Here is a 20,102-nt window from a genome sequence, read left to right as displayed (position 1 = left end):
TCTTGAAGACTGAAGACCTGTCATGACCAGGACATTTCTCCAGGTTTTCAAGACCTAGGAAACATTGACACAAGTGTCTTTTTGAGAACCCCTCAGCCAGGTCCTTTCAGACTCTCTGCTGTCTTGATCTTGGCCTGCTGACTCAAACATTTGCATTTTAGCAGATATTTCATATCCTCCTTTGTTGCATGCTCTCAGCTTGCTTTTTCCATCTGCAACAGCGTACAGGATGGATACATCCTTCTTCCTGGTTCCAATAAATGCACTACAAAAGGAGATACCCAATAGTTCTGCCTTTTCCTCACTGCTAACTACAGCTTCACCAGCTGTGGCTTGCACTGCAGAAATTAATACAATTGGATTGTGCACGTGTGTGTGTGTAAAATATATCCGTAGCCAATATCTGATTCCTTTTGGCTTCCCTTATTATTGGCCTATATTGCTTTTATTTGATACATTGAACTTATATTTATTGACAAATTCAACTTATCAAATAACAAATTGAATAGTAAAAGCTGAAGCCAAACCCCTAAAATATGCATGAAGACAGACATTGATCTTTCCTCAACACTGCTCTCTTAGTCCAAGTCAAGGATCACGGAGGAATCTTGTATTCTTTCCTTCTCTTCTTTTCAGTCTCTAACCATTCCTTTATGTTTCGATCAATGTTCAGCTTGGGGGTTTCTTCAGTATATATTATAATTCATGTCCTTCCCCGCCCCCCCCCCCCCGCTCCCCCCTCCCCAGAACTCTGCATAATACAAAGCTTACTATCTTCTTCTCATCTTGGCTTCAGGGTTTCACAGTCCTTCCAAATTTGTTCTTAAGTGTTAGCTCATAGAACTTGCTCTTTTCTTCAATATTTAGAAATGTTTCTAAAACTTTCTGGTTTGGAGGTAGGAGAAATTTCTTTTTCTGGAAACTCCAAGAATTTCCATCAGTTTTCTAAGTAAGCAGCTTTCCCCCTTTCCCCAGTGTAGAACACAGCCTTAATGGGACAATTTTTCCATTACTCAAAACTTCCAAACTTTTTGAAACCAGCTGGTGATTTTAGGGCTGTCACTCTCTTCCAGCGTTTTGCAATTTAAATTCTTGCAGCCGGTGGCAGATAAGTCCATTGGTATGACTCTCGTGTTGCAGAGCTCTTAAGAAGGTTCAGTAAGAAGAACACTAATGCCGCGTCCAGATGAGTGCAGATGTTTGGCTCCCTGGGGACAACTAGCACTGTTAGCACCACTACCACCCCCGCGCTTCTACTAGTTGTCCCAGGGAACACCCATGCCGCTCACCCTCTTGTGTGTGCCAGGTTACCCCGGGTGTGGTCGGGGATACTAGGGCAGCAACTGTGCTTGCCGCAGCAGCCTGTCCTGGGGGCCAGGGAAGAAAAAAAAAAAAAAAAAGTAAGCAGCTGTCAGCCAGAGTGTGGCTTGGGCCACCAATCTGTGGTTTTTGGTGGTGTACAGTGCCTCCACGTGCCCCATGCTGCTTGTTTTCTGTGCAGGATTTTTTGACCCCAGGAGATCCCCCATGCCCTCCTCCCCCAAGCGACAAGGTAGCAATGCAAGAAATGGCTGAATGTGCAGTACGTGGGACTGCAGACAAGTCTGTAGCACCACATACTGCACAGCGGCGCTCGTCTAGACACAGCCTAAGGCAGGGGTTGGCAACATTTTGGACAGAGTGCTAAAAACCTCCACAACTTCAACTTGTACGATGTTGGTGTGCCAGGGACAGGCAGTGGAGGAGCCTTGAGTGGCACAATCCTTGTTCTAGCAGTGCAGCTCTGGCTCCTTCCCTGCTGTCCGCCCCATGGTGCACGTGCCAAGCAAAATGCCTTCATGTGTCACACTCTCACACCCATGCTGGGGGTTGCCTACATAGGCTGACGTCCAAGTAGGGTGAGATCACATCAACATGGGATTTCAAAATAATTTTTATTATTTTGCAGATGGATATATGAGGATCATTGTTCCAGATGGTTCCTGTTCTTCAACACTAATTTCTGATCCAGTGTCAAGTCCTTTTGTTATAAATGATGTAGTTTTTACAAAGCCATTTAAAATTGTTTTTTTACAATACAGACGATAGGAATATATGGTTCATAGGTATGATCAATTTTTTTTTCAAATTCTGTCAGATTTCTATCTAGGTTTAGCTTTATTTGGGGATGTATTGAAAAGTGTCTCAGTGGAAGGTATGGGGGATGGGGAGGGGATAGGACTGTAATGTCTCCTGTCATACGTCTGTATTTCTTCAAAACACATAAATCTATTTTATTTGAATAGTTGTCCAAAACTTATAATAGTGATATGTTCCCAGATATTAAAACTTTGTAATAAATTATTAGTATTTAAATTCAATATTATTATATATAGTTGATAGAGTTGATGGTTAATTTCTTTTATGCTTTATCCCAAGTTTTCATTGTGACTCTCATAAATGGGTGTTTTATATATTAAATTTGGTCTGGAAGATTTCTTTAGCCATGGTAATATGTTAAAGCTTGACTGTTGGATAGGGTGTTTGATCTATCTGGACCCAGTGTTTATTGTGAAATGGTGTTGTCTAATATATCAGATTTAAGATGATTGGCTTGACAGTAATATTTAATATTTGGACCAATTGATTTCCCCTCTTTTGTGAGGTCTTTGTGGGGTGGGATTTCTGAATCTTGTTTTCCTATTTTGCAAAATAAATGTATTTCTCATAGTCTGCATGCATCTAAGATTTATTGGCACTAGTAGGTAGTTTGGAATAGAGAATTAATTTCAGCTAGACTGTTCATTTTAACTGGTACAGTTTTATCTAAGCATGATGTTTCACATTTTGACAAATTCTTTTCTAAGTCTACTAGCCAACTGCTCGTCATGAATGAGGGATTTCAAAGGAGCATTTATATGGTTGCTCCCCAGGGGTGGCCCTGCCCCTGCCCCAGCTCTGCTGCTGCCCCTCACTCCCAACCCACTGACCCCGTCCTGCCAGTGCCCCTCACTCACCAAACTGCAGTACCCTGCCCCCAATGCCCTGTGCCCCCCTGTAACTCTGCTTGAATCCCCCTGACTGACCTCAAACCCGGAAGCCCTTCCCCACTGGGGGCTTCCCTTCCAGCAGCTAGCCACAGAAATGGTGGGAAACCCTCCCCTGTGGGGATTCCCTTCCCAGGTAACTCACAACTCTCCCAGGCCTGTCGAGGCCACTCTCATTCCCAAGACTGAGGCATGTCCTCCCTCAGCAGGGGGACCTCAACTGCTCAAGGCTCTCCTGGCCTCCATCCCTCTTTTGGCCCTGTGCACCGGCCCATTCACTGATGGCCCCTATACCCCATATGCCTGGCCTTGTGCAAAGGTTGGAGACCTGAGGTGGTGCATGCAACTCTGGGGTCTTGGTTCGCTCCCTGACCCTCTGTGCACTGATCTGTGCACTGCATGCCCTGCCTCATGCAGGGGTTGGAGGCCTGAGCTGCTGAGTGCAGCTCCGAGGCCTCGATTCACTCCTGGACCCTGCATTTACCACCTGTGCACCAGGTGTCCGGCCTCATGCAGGGGTTGGAGTCCCACACTGCCGCCTATAGCTCTGGGGTCTTGGTTCACTCCCTAACCCTCCATGCACTGGCTGTGCACTGACACCATGCTCCCTCATGGCGCGGCTGGGGAACACAACCACTTGCTGTTCCCTGTACCTGAGAAGTCATCTTTGGGCTCTTCCGGGGCAACTACTCCACCCTGCTGGCCAGCTCTGCCAGCTCTTCTTTGCCCTCTTCTCCATCTCTCATTGCAGCCACCCGTGTGCTGGGCACATTGCCTTTTTATTCCCTTTCAGGGCTGTGCCCCCAATCTGAGAGAGGAAGTTAGTCTTGGCTCTGGTCCAGCTCTTCACCTCACCCCTGGGTAGGGGCAGGGCAAGCCTCCCCCCTGCCATCACCTGCTTGGTGGGGGAAGGGGATATACCCCACCGATCCTTTTGAACTTCTTCAAAGCCAACAAGCCCGCCACAACGGGAATGTAGCCAGAGAGGGTGACACCCAGCACAGGAGGGACCGAGGAGGGAAGGAAGGTGGAGGTGTAGCTCTCTATGCGGGGGAGAAACACACCTCCTTGAAGGTTTACATCGCCTCCAAAGAAGAGCGACTCAAAACCCTCTGGGTCAATCTATGCGGGGGAGGGGGGGACAGCGCAGTGAGAGAGATCTAAGTGTAGGTGTATACTACAGACCACCACACCACGGGGAGGAGTTCGATCTGGAGTTCTCTCGAGAACTGGCAGAGGCCACACGTGCATGGGACATGGTTGTCATGGGTGACTTCAATTACCCAGACATCACTAGGGAGGAACGCTCGGCTAATTTGAATTGGTCATGTAGCTTCCTGACCTGTATTGAAGAGCTCTATCTGACTCAGGAAGTGCAAGGGACAACCAGGGGTAATGCTTTCCTAGACTTGGTCTTGGCCAAAGGAGACTATCTGGTGAGTAACTTGAAAATACAGGGTAGCCCTGGCAAGAGTGACCACAAGGTCATCACGTTCACTGTCCGTCACAAGGCAGACAAATCAGCTAGCATGGTTGAAGTTTTGGACTTCAAAAAAATGAATTTCAACAGGCTCATGGAAATAGTAGGGGACGTGATTAGGGACCAGGGACCAAAGGTCAATGGAGTATATGAAGAGTGGTCGTTCCTCAAGGACATTATGCTTGAAGCACAAAAAAAGACCATTCCTGTGTGGAGGAAAGGTAGCAGAGGGGCTGGCTTACTAGGGATATCATGGTCCTTGTGGTGGTTGTGCTTAGGATGCCTCTTCGTACCCTCTTATGATCTCCCAACGAACTGTAGGTACCCCGACTTTCCTCCCTGCCACGCCTTGGATGTTATTATTATATGCTCTAATTTATTATGTCACTAGTCGGGAGGGTTATTATATATAGTTTGGGCTTGTTTTTTTGTGGGGTTTTGTTGTTGTTATTTTTTGTATGTCTCTATTAGGGGTCCCGGTACTATGGATAAAATATCTTGATCGCTTCCCTGAATATGCGCACACGCTCGCTGATATATATATTCGCAGTCTGATTCAGATTAACACTTGTCTTTATTTTTATCTTTTATCACTCTGTACAGCTTTCCTTCAGTTTCAGGCAGAAGCTGTCTTTTGTATCTTTCTTTCATTTTAATCTTATCTGTAATATCAGCTGAGTAATTCTACTTATATAATGCTATTATGCTATCACTGTTAACCTGGATGACCACAACTTAGTATTCTTAAGCAACGTCTCTTTTGTTCTGGTTCACTTGCTCTTCTATTCTCGTTACGTTCCTGTGTCTTCAAATCTCTCTGTTTACACTCCACTTGTCCAGATAACTTATGAATCTACCTTTTATCCCTAGTGTAGTGGATGTCCTGACTCTTCTTGAAGGGTAATCAGACACAGTCCGAGTCAAATTCACTCACTTCTTTTCTTTGTTTATTTTCCAGGCGTGTGGCATGTGACGCGTCCCATGGGGCTTGACTCTTTGGGAGCCCACCCCTCTCCTCGGCGCTCCGTTCTCTCCCGGAGCAGTGAGATGTTTCAGGTAAGATGAGGATCCCTTGAGGATCCTCTTTCCTCCTCCTTTTCTCTTTCAGTCTCTACTTTTTTTTCCCTTGAAACTCCTGTCCCACCGCCTTGCTCCAGTCTCAGAGCTTACATCCTAATATAGTAATGGCTCCGGAAGCAGCATTCTCCGGGTCTTTTTGCCGCATCCACGTTTACTCCTTCACAGTCCTCTTGAAAAGAAGAAAGAGGCATACAGACAATGGAAACTTGGGACAGTCCACAAGGAGGACTATACAACAATGGCCTGCACTTGTAGGGAGATTAGAAACGCTAAGGAAGTGACTGAATTTAAGTTAGCAAGGGGAATCAAGGGCAATAAAAAAATCCTTCTTTAGGTATGTAGGGAACAGAAGGAAGACCCATGGAAGCATGGGGCCACTGCTTAATACCTAAGGACAGCTGGTTACTGACACTCAGGGGAAAAAATGAACTCCTGAATGACTACTTTTCTTTGGTATTTCATCAGACCAAGGGGAAAATCATGCAAGATAAAGTTCAGAGTGGGCATGGTGGGATTGACCGCCTGCCTACTATTGAGGCTGAGCTGGTAGGTGATCAGTTAGAAAAGTTAAACGTTTATAAGTCAGCAGGACCAGACGAACTTCACCCGAGAGTGCTGAAAGAGCTGGCTGAGGTCGTTGTGGGACCTCTGGCGAAACTCTTCCAAAACTCATGGCACTTGGGGGAGGTCCCTGAAGACTAGAAGAGAGCTAATGTTGTAGCAATATTCAACAGGGCAACTACAGGCCAATTAACCTAACTTCAGTCCCAGGGAAAATCCTGGAAAAATTAATCAAGTAGTCTATGTTCGATACGCTTGCAGAAGGTAGGATTCTGAATGACAGCCAGCACGGCTTCATTGTGGGCAGGTCTTGTTTTACCAATCTCATCTCCTTCTACAACCAGGTATCTCACCACTTGGATAACAGAGAGATGGTCGACATCATATACTTTGACTTCCAAAAGGCCTTTGATCTGATATCCCATGGTGTTCTCATGGGAAAATTGGAGGATTGTGGGCTTAACTGCTGGTTAGGTGAGTAGGAAACTGGCTGCGAGGCTGGACCCAGAGAGTTTTTCTGAATGGATCTGTGGCGTCCTGGCGAGAAGTGGTCAGTGGTGTCCCTCAGGCGTCGGTGCTCAGTCCAGTGCTTTTCAACATCTTTATCAATGACTGGAATATGGGGTGGCAGCAGGACGTTAACTTCAACAGCGACACGGAGCTGGGGGAGCCTATCGCCAAGTCCTGGAACAGCCTGAAGGGGGAGCTGGAGCTCAGAAGGGGCGAAGTGGACAGGTTCTGCCGACACAACTACGGGGTGTTGGAGAACTTTATCAACACGCACAAAGGTGAGTTCTGCCGATACAACTACGGGGTGTTTGAGCGAGGCCACGTGATCAGCCGCAGCGGTGAGTCCCCGGGGTCTCGGGCCGTCACTGGGTGCAGAGGCAGTGGCGGTGGTGGTGGCGGTGGCGGTGGCAGTGGGGGCAGGGCCAGGCCCTGGGGTGATCGCCCACAGCCCCTTGCCCTGCAGGGTGCACGGGAACACCATCACTGTGCACACAGCGGAGGTTGAACCACTTACAAGCAGGGCCGTGTCACTGGCCGCAGCGCTGTGTCCCCGGGGTCTGGCACCTTCCCCGTGTGCAGTGGGGCTGTGGGGGGCGAGGGCCAGGAGCTGCAGCTGCTCCCCACAGCCCCCACCCATGCGGACAGGGCAGGGGCAGAGCTGCGCCATGGGGCGCGGGCAGAGGAAGGGGCAGGTGTGACTGGGAAGGGAAAGAAATAACATGGTGGGGCACAGGAGGAGGTGGGAGTACAGATCCCTTGGCAGGGGCCAGGTGGTGGGTGCAGGGTTGTACTTGTGGATCACACTGTCACCTTGCAGTGGTACGACCCATGGGGGCAGCTGCAGGGACAGTCCCTGGGGCAGAGGGCAGGTGGGGGCAGTCAGGTCACAGCGGGGGTTGCAGAAGTGACCCAGGAGCATCAGGCCGCCAGGGTTGGGAGGGGGGAGGGGCTCAGGGGTCACCCATGGTTAGGACAGACAGGAGCCCAGGCACGGCCTGCGATGCAGTGATGGGAGCTGTGGGGTCAGAGGGGCTCTGCCCGTCTCCACTCGCAGGACTGCTTTGGCTGGGGAGTGGCTGTGGGCCCTGGTCCCAGGGGCCGGCTGCGCAGCATCCACCAGTGACTGAGATCAGAGCTCCCTGCCCTAGAAACCAGTCCCTGCAAAGAGCTTTGCCCAAGGCCTGCAGGTGGGTCCAGGCAGGGGCACTCGCGCCGCAGGCAGGACCCAGGGGACTCAGCCCTGTGGAGCCTTTCCCTGGGGTGGGGGCAGGTCCCTGCGGTGTGGGAGGGGGCACCACAGCTGGGGCTTTCCTGGGGCCCAGACAGCTTTGCCTGCCCAGATCCTGGGGAACGTCCCATTTCCAGCAGGGTAGAAAACCAGAAGGGTCTTGCTTATTTCTGAGAAGACAAGCTTGTTGCTCTTGGCATGGGGCAAGTGGCTGCATTCAGGGGTAACAGGAATCTCATCCAGATGAACCGGGGTCCTGGTGTCCTGTGTTTAAAAATCCCAGCTTCTGTGATAAAAAAAACCCCGAAATCCACATTTATCCATGACTAAAATGAAACTCCACTGTATACAGAGGTGTCAGCTGCACACAAGGTTTATTGAGATACTGACTGTTTTAAACCAATTTGGAAACCAGCCAGTGCCTCAGTCATTACAATAAAATACAATCTAAATACCTCTATATTATGGCATTTGATTTTGGTCGTTGATCATGGAAAATGAGAGCTTCCCCTGCCCCCTTCACTCACCAGGATGTGGGTCCAGGTGCAGCTGCCCTCTCCCTCCCTACCCCCACTGCTATGCGCTACTGAGCAGCCCTGACATGTCCGTACCCCTCACTACCAAAACACAGCCCCCCCAGCCATGCTGGTTCCCCTCACTCCTGACCTGCACCCCCACATCCCCACCAGTGTCCCTCACTCCTGACCCACAGCCCACTAGCCCTGCCGATGCCCCTCACTCCTGACCTGCACCTCCCTATCTCCACCAGTGCCCCTCAATCTTGAACCACAGTTCCTCATCCTCACTGGTGCCCCAGACTCCTGACCCACAGCCCCCATCCCTGCCAATTCCCCTCACTCCAAGAAACCCCCCACGCACCTCAGTCCTGCTGGTGCCCCTCACTCTCAATCCACTTCCCTCTCCCCTAGGCCACAGCCACCCCTGTCGATAGGGGAAGTGGGGTTGTATGGGGCAGGGGAGGTGCCCAACCATAGGCAACAGCATAGGAGATGAGTTGGGGTGGCATGGGGGGGACATGCCTCTCCAGATTTGTGTGCCCACAGCAGGGTGTGAGGCTATAGCTTGGCCAGACCTCCAACAGGCAGGAACTGCCTTTGTGGCCCAGTGGGTGGGACCTGGCACAGGAGGGTGGAGCAGGGTGGCAAGACTCGCTGCTGCCGCCAGCACCTCCGCACCAGCCCTGCCACCACAGAGTAAGGCCGTGCCACCCGAAAGGTGAGGAGTGACAGACCAGGGGGACTCGCATGCAGGGCTGCACATCTACCCAGCCACCTTTTCTCTTTAAAGGAGAACATCCACATTTTTCTGCAGCAAATGGGAAACCCAAACGTCTGCTTATGAGACACATGATGGGGTCTCCTTTGGACAGGGCCAGGTCCCAAACCTGGGATATCTTTGCCACTCTCTGGCACTCCCAAGCAAAGCCCCTGGCTGTCCACAGCTGGAAACCATTAACCCAGGACAGGACACTTGGTGCTGCAGCCATAGAGCTTGGCCTCCAAACTGGAGAGGTCTCCCCCTGACATCTTGAATGAAAAAGGGAATCCAGAGCCTTTGAAAGACACTCCTGGATTCAGGTCATTTGCAAATAAAAAAATGAAACTGCAATTAAAGTTTAGCTTTAATTATTAAAATATCATACTTTCTTGAATGCAACATTCAGCCAAGAATGAAGCAGCAACATCATGCATTGGGGGAAAAAAATATATCCTTATCATAAGTAACCACGTAGCAGCAGGGAGGCTCCCACTTGCTCTGCTTCTTGAACGTCCCTACAGATTTGACTTACACATTTGCTCGGAAACTGCTCTTACCATATTGCTCAGTTAAGATTCAAATTGCAAAGCCCAGTTAGCTGTTCTTGGGGAAAACAATGTGTGCTGCATATGAGAAAACAGAGTGGTTTTATAGTGGTACCAAAGTAAAGATTTAAATAAACTCAAGGCTCAGGGGTGAGAGAAACTGAGGCGGGCAGGGGTTGGGGGGAGAAAACTTTCCCTGATGGAGGAATCATTCTTTCTCCCAGCTCATTCTCTCCATCTCTTTCCTTTTCAGTGAAGCCAAAGGTGAAAGTCTCCCCAACAAAATCAGGAGCCCAGGCCCACCCAGACACACTGATTTGCTTTGTGATGGGGTTTTACCCCAGCGGGATCGAGGTGAAATGGTTGAAGAACGGGCAGGAGCAGACGGCCAGAGTGGTGTCCACGGAGCTGATGCAGAACGGAGACTGGACCTTCCAGATCCTGGTGATGCTGGAAATGACCCCCCGGAGCGGGGACGTCTACACCTGCCAGGTGGAGCACAGCAGCCTGCCAGGCCCTGTCACCGTGCACTGGGGTAAGGAACTGGGAGCCTGGGGCAGCCCCTGAGATCTTGGAGGGGCCGGGTCTCCCTTTGTGCAGCCCCACAAGGGCTGTCCGTGGTCAGACCCCTTTCCCACAGCGGGCAGGGGTGTGAGCAGGGGGTGGGAGCCCGGACTGAGCCCTTCACCTCGGCTCCTGTCTCCACAGAGGCGCAGTCAGACTCGGCCAGGAGCAAGATGCTGACGGGGGTCGGGGGCTTTGTGCTGGGGCTGATCTTCCTGGCACTGGGACTGCTCGTCTACCTGAGGAACAAGAAAGGTGAGTGGGGCTCAGCTGGGGTGCTGGAACCAAGGCGTTGTTGGGGCAAAATGCTTGGTCTGTAGGTCTGTCTGCAAGCTCTGCTCCCTCTCACACCCCAGTACGAGCTGCCCTGGAGTCTGGCAGGGGCCTCCCAGTTTCTCACCTCCTGGGGCTGGGGATGGATCCTACTGTCCCTCCCTCCTCTAAGGAGCAGGGCAGAGCAGGGGCCATGGGTAGGCAGAGCTGCCACTGCCTTGACTCTGGGCATTTCCTCTCCTCTGCTTCAAGGCAGTGACCCTGGGTTTGGAGGTGCCAGTCCCAGGGGGGTGGGGGCACCTGAGTGTACCCCACTGTGGGACTTCATGGGGATGAGGTATCAGGGGGGTTTCTGTCCCAAACCTCTCTCCTCTGTCCTGTTGCTTGTCTGCTGGCACAGACCAAGGTTTTCCCCTGGAAAAGTTATTGTCCCGGCAGACCTTAATTTCAGCTTCCCTTGTCTCTGACCTTGCTGCTCCATGAGTGGAAACTTTGGCAGCTGGTGGGTCAAACTGATTTTGTTCTCTGCAATATAATGTAGATCCTCAGCCCTGCAGGTGTCAGTTGTCCTGGTCTCACCCTTAGCCCAGACAGTCAGGGAAGGATGTGGGACAGGGGAAGAATTGTCTCACCTACAAGAGACCCAGGGAGAAAATGTCCCCCTGCATTGTGAACAGCAGAGGGGAGAATAACAGACCTTTCCTGGAGGCAGGAGATGAGGAGCAGCAGCAGAAAGGAGAAAGCACTGCTCCTGGCTCTGCTCCCTATGGGGCCCATGCAGGTTTCCAGCCTACCTGGGAATTACCGGAAGCTGCTCTTACCATATTTCTCACATATATTGCTCATTACAATTTCCAGCAGGTGGGGTTTTTTTTCTTTTTGAAGGAAAAGTGTCTGTGGTATGAAAGGATAGTATATTTTCTCTTGTATCCATGCTTATCACAATCAATTTCCTTATTAACGGTACCCCTCACCACCTCTTTCTTCCCTAAATTTTCAATTGCTGTTTTTGGTGGAAAAGAAAAACATAGCAAGGGCTCCTCCAAAATGTGCACAGCCATGGTCTGGTCTAGGGCTGTTCCTGACCCTTGATTCTGCCCGTATCTCCCTGCCTGTCTTGGGTCATGTAGTGAAGATACACACACGCCTTCCTAGCTGATACTGAGCCCACACAAGTGTGACCCTGCTTGAATTCATCCTCGCTGAATGTTGTCTGGAAATAGAGACCGAAGCACAGAGTATTGCATCCAGTTCAAGGAAATATCTACACGTGCACACAGTAAATCCCTCTATCCAGCCCTGTTTGGGTGAGACTGTGATTTGTGATTTTAATGGGGGATGTGGGGTCACTAATGGGGTCTGCTCTGCACCTCAGGGCTAGGGCAGGATATGTGATCTCTCAGAGGGGCTGCCTCTGGTGAGACTCTCACCATTTTCCTCCTTGTTTTCCAGGCCAACCCTTTCCCCAGCCAACAGGTAATTTCCATCTCAGTCTACCACTATGAAGCCCCCTCCCCCTCAGGGACCACATCCTGTACCAGGGACCTCAGGGACCACAGTCCATGGAGCAGGTACCCCTGCCCTTTCACCCCAACACTTGCCCAGCCCAGACTGGGTGGGAGCTGGAACATGGACCATTTGCAGTGAGGAAGAGGAGGAGCCTCCAACTCTCTCATTAGTGCCATTTGGGCCAAACCTAGAGCTACTTCCATGGTCAGAGCATCCTGCGCCCTGCAAAAGCATCTCCCCACCCGGAGGCTCCAGACAACCCTCTAGGGAGGCCCTGGCGCCTGTGAGATCCCCCCCATGGCCTTTCCCCAGTGCTGCTAGTCCCTGCCCTGTGCTGATGTCTCCCCTCTCTCCCTGCAGGGCTCCTCAGTTAGATCCTGCAGCTTCGGGGCCTGCATTGCCCAGCGTGATTCTCCAGCCCCGTCTCCTGGCACCTGTCCCTGTGTCTGGAGCTCTTCTCACTTTCCCTCCATCCTCACCTGGATCCCTGGGGCTGACTCCTCAGAATTAACCCTTTATATGCCTAAGCCTGCACCACATCTGCACTGTTGTGGTGCAGAAATGTTAGTAACAGAAATGTTACTAACAGAAATGTTATTGTTTTAGGGGGGACTCTGATCTGAGACACGAGGAGCTGTAACAAGGTCATTTCCAGCAGTTGTCACATTCCTCTGGAATGAGACTCCCATGGGGCCCCAACTAGAGCTAATATGCCCCAGAAAGGACCAGTATCACCCTTAGCCTGAGCGGTGGAAACATGTTGTTAGGAAAGGACAGGATGGAGGAGCCCAGTGATACCCAGGGAACACATGCTCTACCTTTGGGCCAGGGTGGTCCTGGGGGGTCTCTGAGCTTGTAGCCACCTTGTTACAATTGAGATCTGGTAAATCTGGCCTGGGGTCCCAGGGTGTCCTGTGGGGCTGTTGGATAGAAGCAGGTGGGGGTTGAGTCAGGTGCCTTGAAACATGTGCTGGAGCTTGTGCTGTTGTAATTGCTCCTGCTACTGCTCTGGATCACTCCTTGGGGACTGGAAAGGAGCAGGTCTCTGTCCTGCTGGGGGTGATGGTGTTTCTGACCAATAACTTGTCTCACCAGTGTGTGCGATGTGTTGAGCCCTCCCTTTTCAGACCTCCATTTCCCTGGGTCTCCTTCTGAAGCCATGTGGGTTTACATCCTTGTGCAGCAAAGTCAGGCTCCCCCACGCTCTCCTAACTGCACCTGGTGTTTCCCTCACCCCATGGCTGCCACGGTCCTTTTGATGGTGGGAGTTGCAATCAGGAATCAAATGGCAGTGAAGCTGTGACAGAGGCTGACTGAGGGGGTGCCACCAATCCTGCTGTGATCCACAGGCCTCCCTTCACGTCAGTTTGGTGACTTCCCCCTGGGCTCACCCCACAGCTCTGCACAGGCTGTGCTCGGCTCCCCATCAGCAGGTGCCAGCAGAGGCCGTCCCTGGGCCCTGCCCTGAGGGCTCTCCGCTGGCTTTGGAGGACATCAACTACTGAGAGTGTGAGCATGTGAAGGTGCTGAACATGCAGGTGAAAATCTCTGGTTCTTGTTCCTTGAACCAACTAATGGTAATACAGGTCTCATGTCCCTGCATGGTCACAATATAGTCTGTGCTGGCTGACCTGGCAGCTCTTTCCCATTCTTCTGGCTGTGCGTGTTGGTTTCTGAGTGTCCTTGGACATCATGAGCATGGCTTGTCCCTTACTGATCAGATCAGAGCACTTGGGAAATTCTGTTCTGGAGAAGGGTGTGGCAGAAATGCCACCGTCTGTGTCCCTCTCCAGAAATCTGTCTCGGCCAGCGTGAGGGGCTGGGTTGAATCCCTCAGGGAGGGGGATCTTCCTCCCTGCCGACATGACAAAAGCCTGGTGACTTGGATGTAGATGCTCTGGTCTCCTGGGCAGGGGGAGGGAAAAGCCCTGCTCACTGGCCCAGGTGACCAGTGATGCTTTTTAAATCGGTTGGCTAGTGGCCAGCACTGGCAGCTTCGATTGGACCGGGCTGCTGAGGTCTGAAAGGTTATTTAAAGGCCCGGTCCAGGAAGAAGGCAGCCATTAGCCAGGCAGTCATCCAGGTGAATCTGAACCTGGGAGAGGAGCTTCACCATCTGACACAGGCTCTCTCCTCATCACCGCATGCTCCAAGAGTGCCCTGCCTCCAGAGGAAACTCCAACCACCTCTGGATGATGCGAGTGAGTAAGCTACTCGAGATCCGACTAGATATTTAGCTTCCAGTAACTCAGATGCGAGATCAAAAGGCTACCTCAGCCATACGGGTTTGCTCTATGGGATTCCTCTGGTATTCCTCTGATATTTCCATGATACTGCTCTACCTTTACCCTGTTTCCGCCCTACCCCCTGAATCAATAAAGCTCTCCTTTGTGACCGGTGTGGGAGACTTATTGAGGGGTGGGTCTAAATTATGCCTAGGAGGGCCCTTATGTCTGCAGACTAAGGGAGACTTTCCTATTAAGCCCCTGACTTGGGGAAGTGCCCCAAGTGCTTGCATTGGGTCTAGTACCCATTGGACGATCAGGTCTGCGTTTTCCAAGGTGCGCAGAGCCAGAAGTGAGTCCAGAGCCTTGGATGGTGGCAGCGGGACCCCAGGCTAGCGGGTGTGCTCCAGGGAAGGGGTCGGCCGGACGGGAGGCACCCCAGGGAGGCACTCGGAGCCGGGAAGGTGGTCGGGCGCAGGGAGGTTGGCGGCTCAAATCAGGGGTGCCCCCTACTGGCCCGCCAGAAAGGGGACCTGCCATTACTAGCACAAATGAGGTGAAGGGTGCGATTCCCTAAGTTGGCAAACTTTCCTCTGCTGTGATCAGGCACTGACTGAATGAGTCCGGTGCAGCTGAGACACTTTGCAGTGAAGAGTTGGTCCCTTGGGTCTAGCTCTCCTTTGTAAAACAGCAGACAGCAGAGAGGGGTCTGGGGCTGAGGGACTCCTGTGAAGGTGTGAAGGCTCCCCAGGGTTTCCCACAAAGGATGGTACTGTGGGCTGGTGGAGCATCTCTGAGCTTGAGGTGAGGGCAGGGATAACGCTGGGGCTTTTAGGAACTGGGGGAACCCATCGCAGACAGATGTGCCTAGAGCTGCGCTGAGACTTGTGCCCCAGGAGAGCAAGGGCCATGTCCCATCCTGCAGCTCCAAGTTGTTGGAGCCCCTTCACCCCCTCCCCGGCGGGAGACAGGCGATCTCCCACACATACTGTGGAGACCCCAGGATGAGGAATTTCCTGAGGACTGAGGTCCCTGTCCAGGCCTAAATCCACACAGCCCTCCTTTCTGTATAGAGCCCCTCATGGGTAGCCTGGGTCTAGGTCCCTTCCCCCAGGGGCAGTATCAAGCCTGAACCTATTCTCAATCAATTTGTGGCCGTTACTCCTTGTTATCCCAGATGGTGCCTGGGGAAACAGAGCCTCATCTATTTTCTGCTGGTCACCCCTGGTGAGTTTATAGACAGCCACCAGATCCCCTCTCAGTCTTCTCTTGTGGAGGCTGAATAGATTCAGGCACTTTAGTCTATCTTCATAGGGCCTGGCCTGCTGCCCCCAGATCATGTGAGTGGCCCTCCTCTGGATCCTCTCCATGCTGGCAAGCAAGAGCACTGGGGTCAGACGTCCCTGGCAAGGTGTTCATCTTGCCTCGTTTTGAGGACCCCCAGGGTAGGAGCGAGCACCACTTCTCTTGTAAGTTGGTTCCAGATCCTAACCGCCCTGACAGTGAAGTAGCGCCTGCTGATATCTAGCCTTTTGCCCTTGTTCACACCTGCATAAACAGAGGCACCAGCTCGAAATTGCAGTCATGTAAGTTCAGTGTTGACATCAGACCCACTTTCCTAGCAGCAAGTGATTAATCACTGGAACGGCGTTACCAGGGTGGGGTGGACTCACTGTGGCTTGGAGTCGTTTTAGACTTGTGCATATCCAGTTTCATCCTGAGTTTATGCAGGGGATCACATGTCTTTCTTATCCCCTGAAGTCAATGGAAGAGGACTTCAGGAGGTCCTTTCTTGCCTTGTGCTTGTGATTTTTCTATTGTGGTGTGAAAGCTTTATCATGACATGGTGTATGCCCCTCAATGGCCTGCTCTACTGCAGTGTCTGGGAGAAACTCTGCTCTGTGGAGGCTGGGTGTTGTTACAGTTCTCCTTGGCCTTGGGAGTCTGTGACACCTAACCCCACTACTCATTCATTCCCTCGTCTTCCTCCTGTGGGCAGCATTGGGCTGCCTTCATCACTGTCTAGTCATCTGTGAAATAACTATAATCCACTCTCGAGATGCAGGGCACCAGCTATCCAGCTGCAGGGAGGAGTGAGATTTCTGGTGGTGCAGAAATTACTGGGCAGACTTTTCCTCTTGAAACATCAGTAGATTGGTCATGGCTGGACATGGGACAAGGTGGGTCGGTGCTCTGAGCAGCTGTGGAGAATTCCCTTGTTTGATGACAGGAAGGAGGGTCTTGGTCACATGCTCAGAGTGACCCTGATCATTGGCTTTGGGGCCAGGAAGGATTTTCCCCTCCACTCCAGACTGGCAGGCCCCTGGAGGGGATTGTGTGCATTTGTGGGTACTGGTCTGCCCTTATGAAGTTGTGGGAATGGTCACATGCTGGGGCCTTCTGCTCACATCTCCACTAACCAATCACCCCCTGCCCCAGCCCTTGCAGGAGGATTAGGCCCTGGCACCCCTAGATCCATTCCTGGGGCACCTCCAGTCTAGAGTCCGGGGACTGGAAAGCTCTGGTCTAACTACAGCTCAGTGCAGGAGTCGTCTGGGGAAGGTCCCTCCTCAGAGGCACCTGGAGGACCAGTGTATTGACAGGACTAACCACGAGACCCTCCCTAAATCCTAACTCCCATGTGTACTTGGCTATGTCACTCCAGTTCCCTGCCCCTCAGGTATTTCAGGGCGAGGAGAAACCCATAGTATAGACCCATGGGTTTCAGACCCTCTCCCACTGCTCTGCACTCCCAACCGCCTGTCACGGCTGAGCTTCTGTTGCTGCTCAGGGGGGAAGTCTGCACCTCTGAGCACAAGTGTCACCCCCTGCCCCGCTCCAGGAATTTGGGCCTTTTCTGAGAATTGCTTCCTCTTCAATGCTTTGCCTGCAAGTTACTCCTGTCTGGGCCAATGAGCCGGCAGCTCTGGACAGGATCATCAGTCTCTGGTAGGCTCCAGCTGGGCAGGGTTGCAGAAGACACTTAGCAGCACTGCACACAAGCTGGATACAGACTCGCTGCAACAAGTTCTACCTTTTACAAGTAACATCTCTGAGGTTGGGCCACCATTTTTCAGGTTGTTATTAGCTGGTAAATAGCTTGAATATGTGTCATGTTATAATGTATCACTCAATTAATACATTAATCGCAGGGGAGTTGTGACATCTGCCAGTGCCCTTTGCAAAACCTGGCTGGAAAGACCAGCATCTAGTATAACCCTCTGCTCATCCCTTTCTAAACAATCCTGGACAAGTGTGTGTCTGACCTGCCCAGAAATTCTCCAGTAACCTGTCCCAAGGCTGAGCCACCCAGTTATGAACCTCTTAGTCCCCACTTCAAGTCTCCTCTGTTGCAATTTAAGTGAATTCCTGTCACACCTCACTGGGGAAGCTTTGCTGTAGAGGGCACTAGCTCTTCAAGACCCATGGACTCTGTTGCAGACCCCATTTCCATGCCTCTTATACCCTGGCATGAAGCTTAAAATCCAGATCCTGAGACCACACTGTTGATTTCTGTTGTGGGGGTGGGGGTGGTGGCAGCGCTACTTCCATATAAGAGCCTTCTCAAGTGCAGCAGTGACTTGGCCTTCCCTGGAGCCCAGTTCACTGCAGAGGGGTCGGGATATAGAGTCCTTCATCCTTCCACAACAGTTCTCCTACAGCAGCAGTGTCAGGGATGGCCACAAAGCCATAGGGAAGTTTCTGTTCCTTCCCACCTTGCCCTAATGAATCTGGGCAGTTTCAGCCCCAAAGCTCAATGGCTTCTTTACATGGCCAGCGTATCAGTTAGTATAGGGGTGGGCAATTATTGGGGCTCGGGGAACACATGGGGATTTGGGGGGACTTGGCCATGGGCCAGGTCAGCACCCTGCCTCCACACACAGACACAACAGTTTAAGAAACTTCCCTGTGTGGAATAGGGCCACGGGTGATTGGGGAGGTTGCATGGGCATTGGTGGGCTGGCATGGGTGTGAGGGCTGCCCAGTGGCTCCTGTCCACTGCCCCACTGGATGCAGGGGCCTGGGGTGGTCCAGAGGTGGTGCTGGTGGTGGCAGCAATGGTGGTAGGGAGGAGCAGCCCTGGAATGGGCTCCAGGTCCCACTTTTTTCTTCTGCTGCCACCGCTGCTCATTATAGCTGGGGTGGATGGGTCTAGAGCACGTACAGGGGGCAAGAGAGCATTCTGGAGGGACCCTGACCCCCCACATAGTGCGGGCTAGACTGTGCCCTGCCCGTGTGGGTCCTGTCTGGTTTTCATGGGGCTGGTGCCAGTGGTGGTGGCAGCCAGAAGGAGTTGCCACTGCTGAGAAATGTAGTGCACCCACAGAGCTGTCTTCACCCCAAGAGCGTGGGACATGGTGTGTGCCTAGGAGTGTGGGACATGCTACGTGGCAGATGGCACCTGGACCAAGCGAGAGTGAAGGACTTGCTACAGGCTGAAAAATGTCCCTCCATGGGTCGCATCTGGCCCACAGGCTGTGTTTTGTTCACCCTTGGCAAGTTCAATGGGTTTAGTTAAGGTCTTTAATCCTCAACATATAGATACTCCTGAACTACCTGTTCCATCTTACACAGCATGGATGTTAACCTAGGGATTTATAGTTCCCAATGCTTCAAACCCTTCTTGAAGACTGAAGACCTGTCATGACCAGGACATTTCTCCAGGTTTTCAAGATTTAGGGAACATTGACACAAGTGTCTTTTTGGGAACCCCTCAGCCAGGTCCTTTCAGACCCTCTGCTGTCTTGATCTTGGCCTCCTGACTCAAACATTTGCATCTTAGCAGATATTTCATATCCTCCTTTGTTGCATGCTCTCAGCTTGCTTTTTCCATCTGCAACAACGTACAGGATGGATACATCCTTCTTCCTGGTTCCAATAAAGGCACTCCAGAAGGAGCTACCAATATTTCTGCCTTTTCCTCGCTGCTAACTACAGCTTCACCAGCTGTGGCTTGCACTGCAGAAATTAATACAATTGGATTGTGTGTGTGTGTGTGTGTGTGTGTGTGTGTGTGTGTGTGTGTGTGTGTGTGTGTGTATCCTTAGACCAACACGGCTACAACCTAAACCCCTGCAACATGGAAGATATTGAATTCAGCCGTCTGAAATGGAAACTGTACAACATGAAAAAGAAAGAAGCCAGACTCAACAGCGACATATATTTTCTAAGCCTTTGCAAGAAACACAACTTCATTCCCCGAGGACTAAACATCTACAATCCCCTGACTACTACACACAACTCCAAATATGCTTCCCAGCTATGCAGAAGAACTTCAGAGAAAATTAGAAATCATCTACTTCACCTACTCTACTCCAAAAGAGACCAACTCAGGAAGGAAATCACCATACACTACAACAACTTAAAAGATAGAAATCTATGCATGTTCCCTGACAATATACAGTGGATACAAAGAGACTACGAAAAACTTTCTACAGCATTCATCCTACATAAAAAGAAGAAATGGAACAAATTACTCCAAGAACAAGCTCCCCAGCCACAAAACAACCATCAGAGGAACAACACCAACACCTTATGACCTTCCAACCTCAGACTTGATGAAACTGCAAGCAGCAACCAACCCCCAAATATTATCAATCTCTCCACACACACGCTTTCCAAAACTGAAAAATCTGTCCTTTCTTAAGGCCTAAATTTCTGTCCAGAAAAATACCCTAATAAAATACTTCAATGTGGAGAGCTAGAAGAATTCTTCCGACGCCTGTGCCTCAAAGAATATTTCCACGACCAAACTGAACCCACTCCCAACAACAACTCATCCTCTGACAAAATACAAGAAAAGATCAATGCCAAAAAACCCAA

The 20,102-nt window shown here is 51.2% G+C and overlaps 1 protein-coding gene across 2 annotated transcripts in view; it reads left to right on the top strand.

The window, feature by feature from the left end:
• The first annotated feature begins 6,511 nt into the window (after positions 1-6,511).
• LOC132244199 (DLA class II histocompatibility antigen, DR-1 beta chain-like) overlaps positions 6,512-20,102 on the top strand; it is a 115,803-nt gene continuing 102,212 nt past the window's right edge. The window contains exons 1-3 of one of the 2 annotated variants that reach the window (XM_059715276.1): positions 6,512-6,935; positions 9,962-10,243; positions 10,417-10,607. In XM_059715276.1, coding sequence (XP_059571259.1) covers positions 6,767-6,935; positions 9,962-10,243; positions 10,417-10,592 — 627 coding nt within the window. In that variant the 5' untranslated portion in view covers positions 6,512-6,766 and the 3' untranslated portion in view covers positions 10,593-10,607. Of the gene's footprint in view, positions 6,936-9,961; positions 10,244-10,416; positions 10,608-20,102 lie in introns of those variants that run through there. The other variant, XM_059715277.1, reaches the window with a different exon arrangement.

The sequence above is a fragment of the Alligator mississippiensis genome, chromosome 11 (genome assembly GCF_030867095.1).
Source record: "Alligator mississippiensis isolate rAllMis1 chromosome 11, rAllMis1, whole genome shotgun sequence".
In the NCBI taxonomy this organism is placed as follows: Eukaryota; Metazoa; Chordata; order Crocodylia; family Alligatoridae; genus Alligator; species Alligator mississippiensis.
The sequence above is the reverse complement of the archived record's forward strand: the minus strand, read 5'-3'. Positions and strand labels throughout refer to the sequence as shown.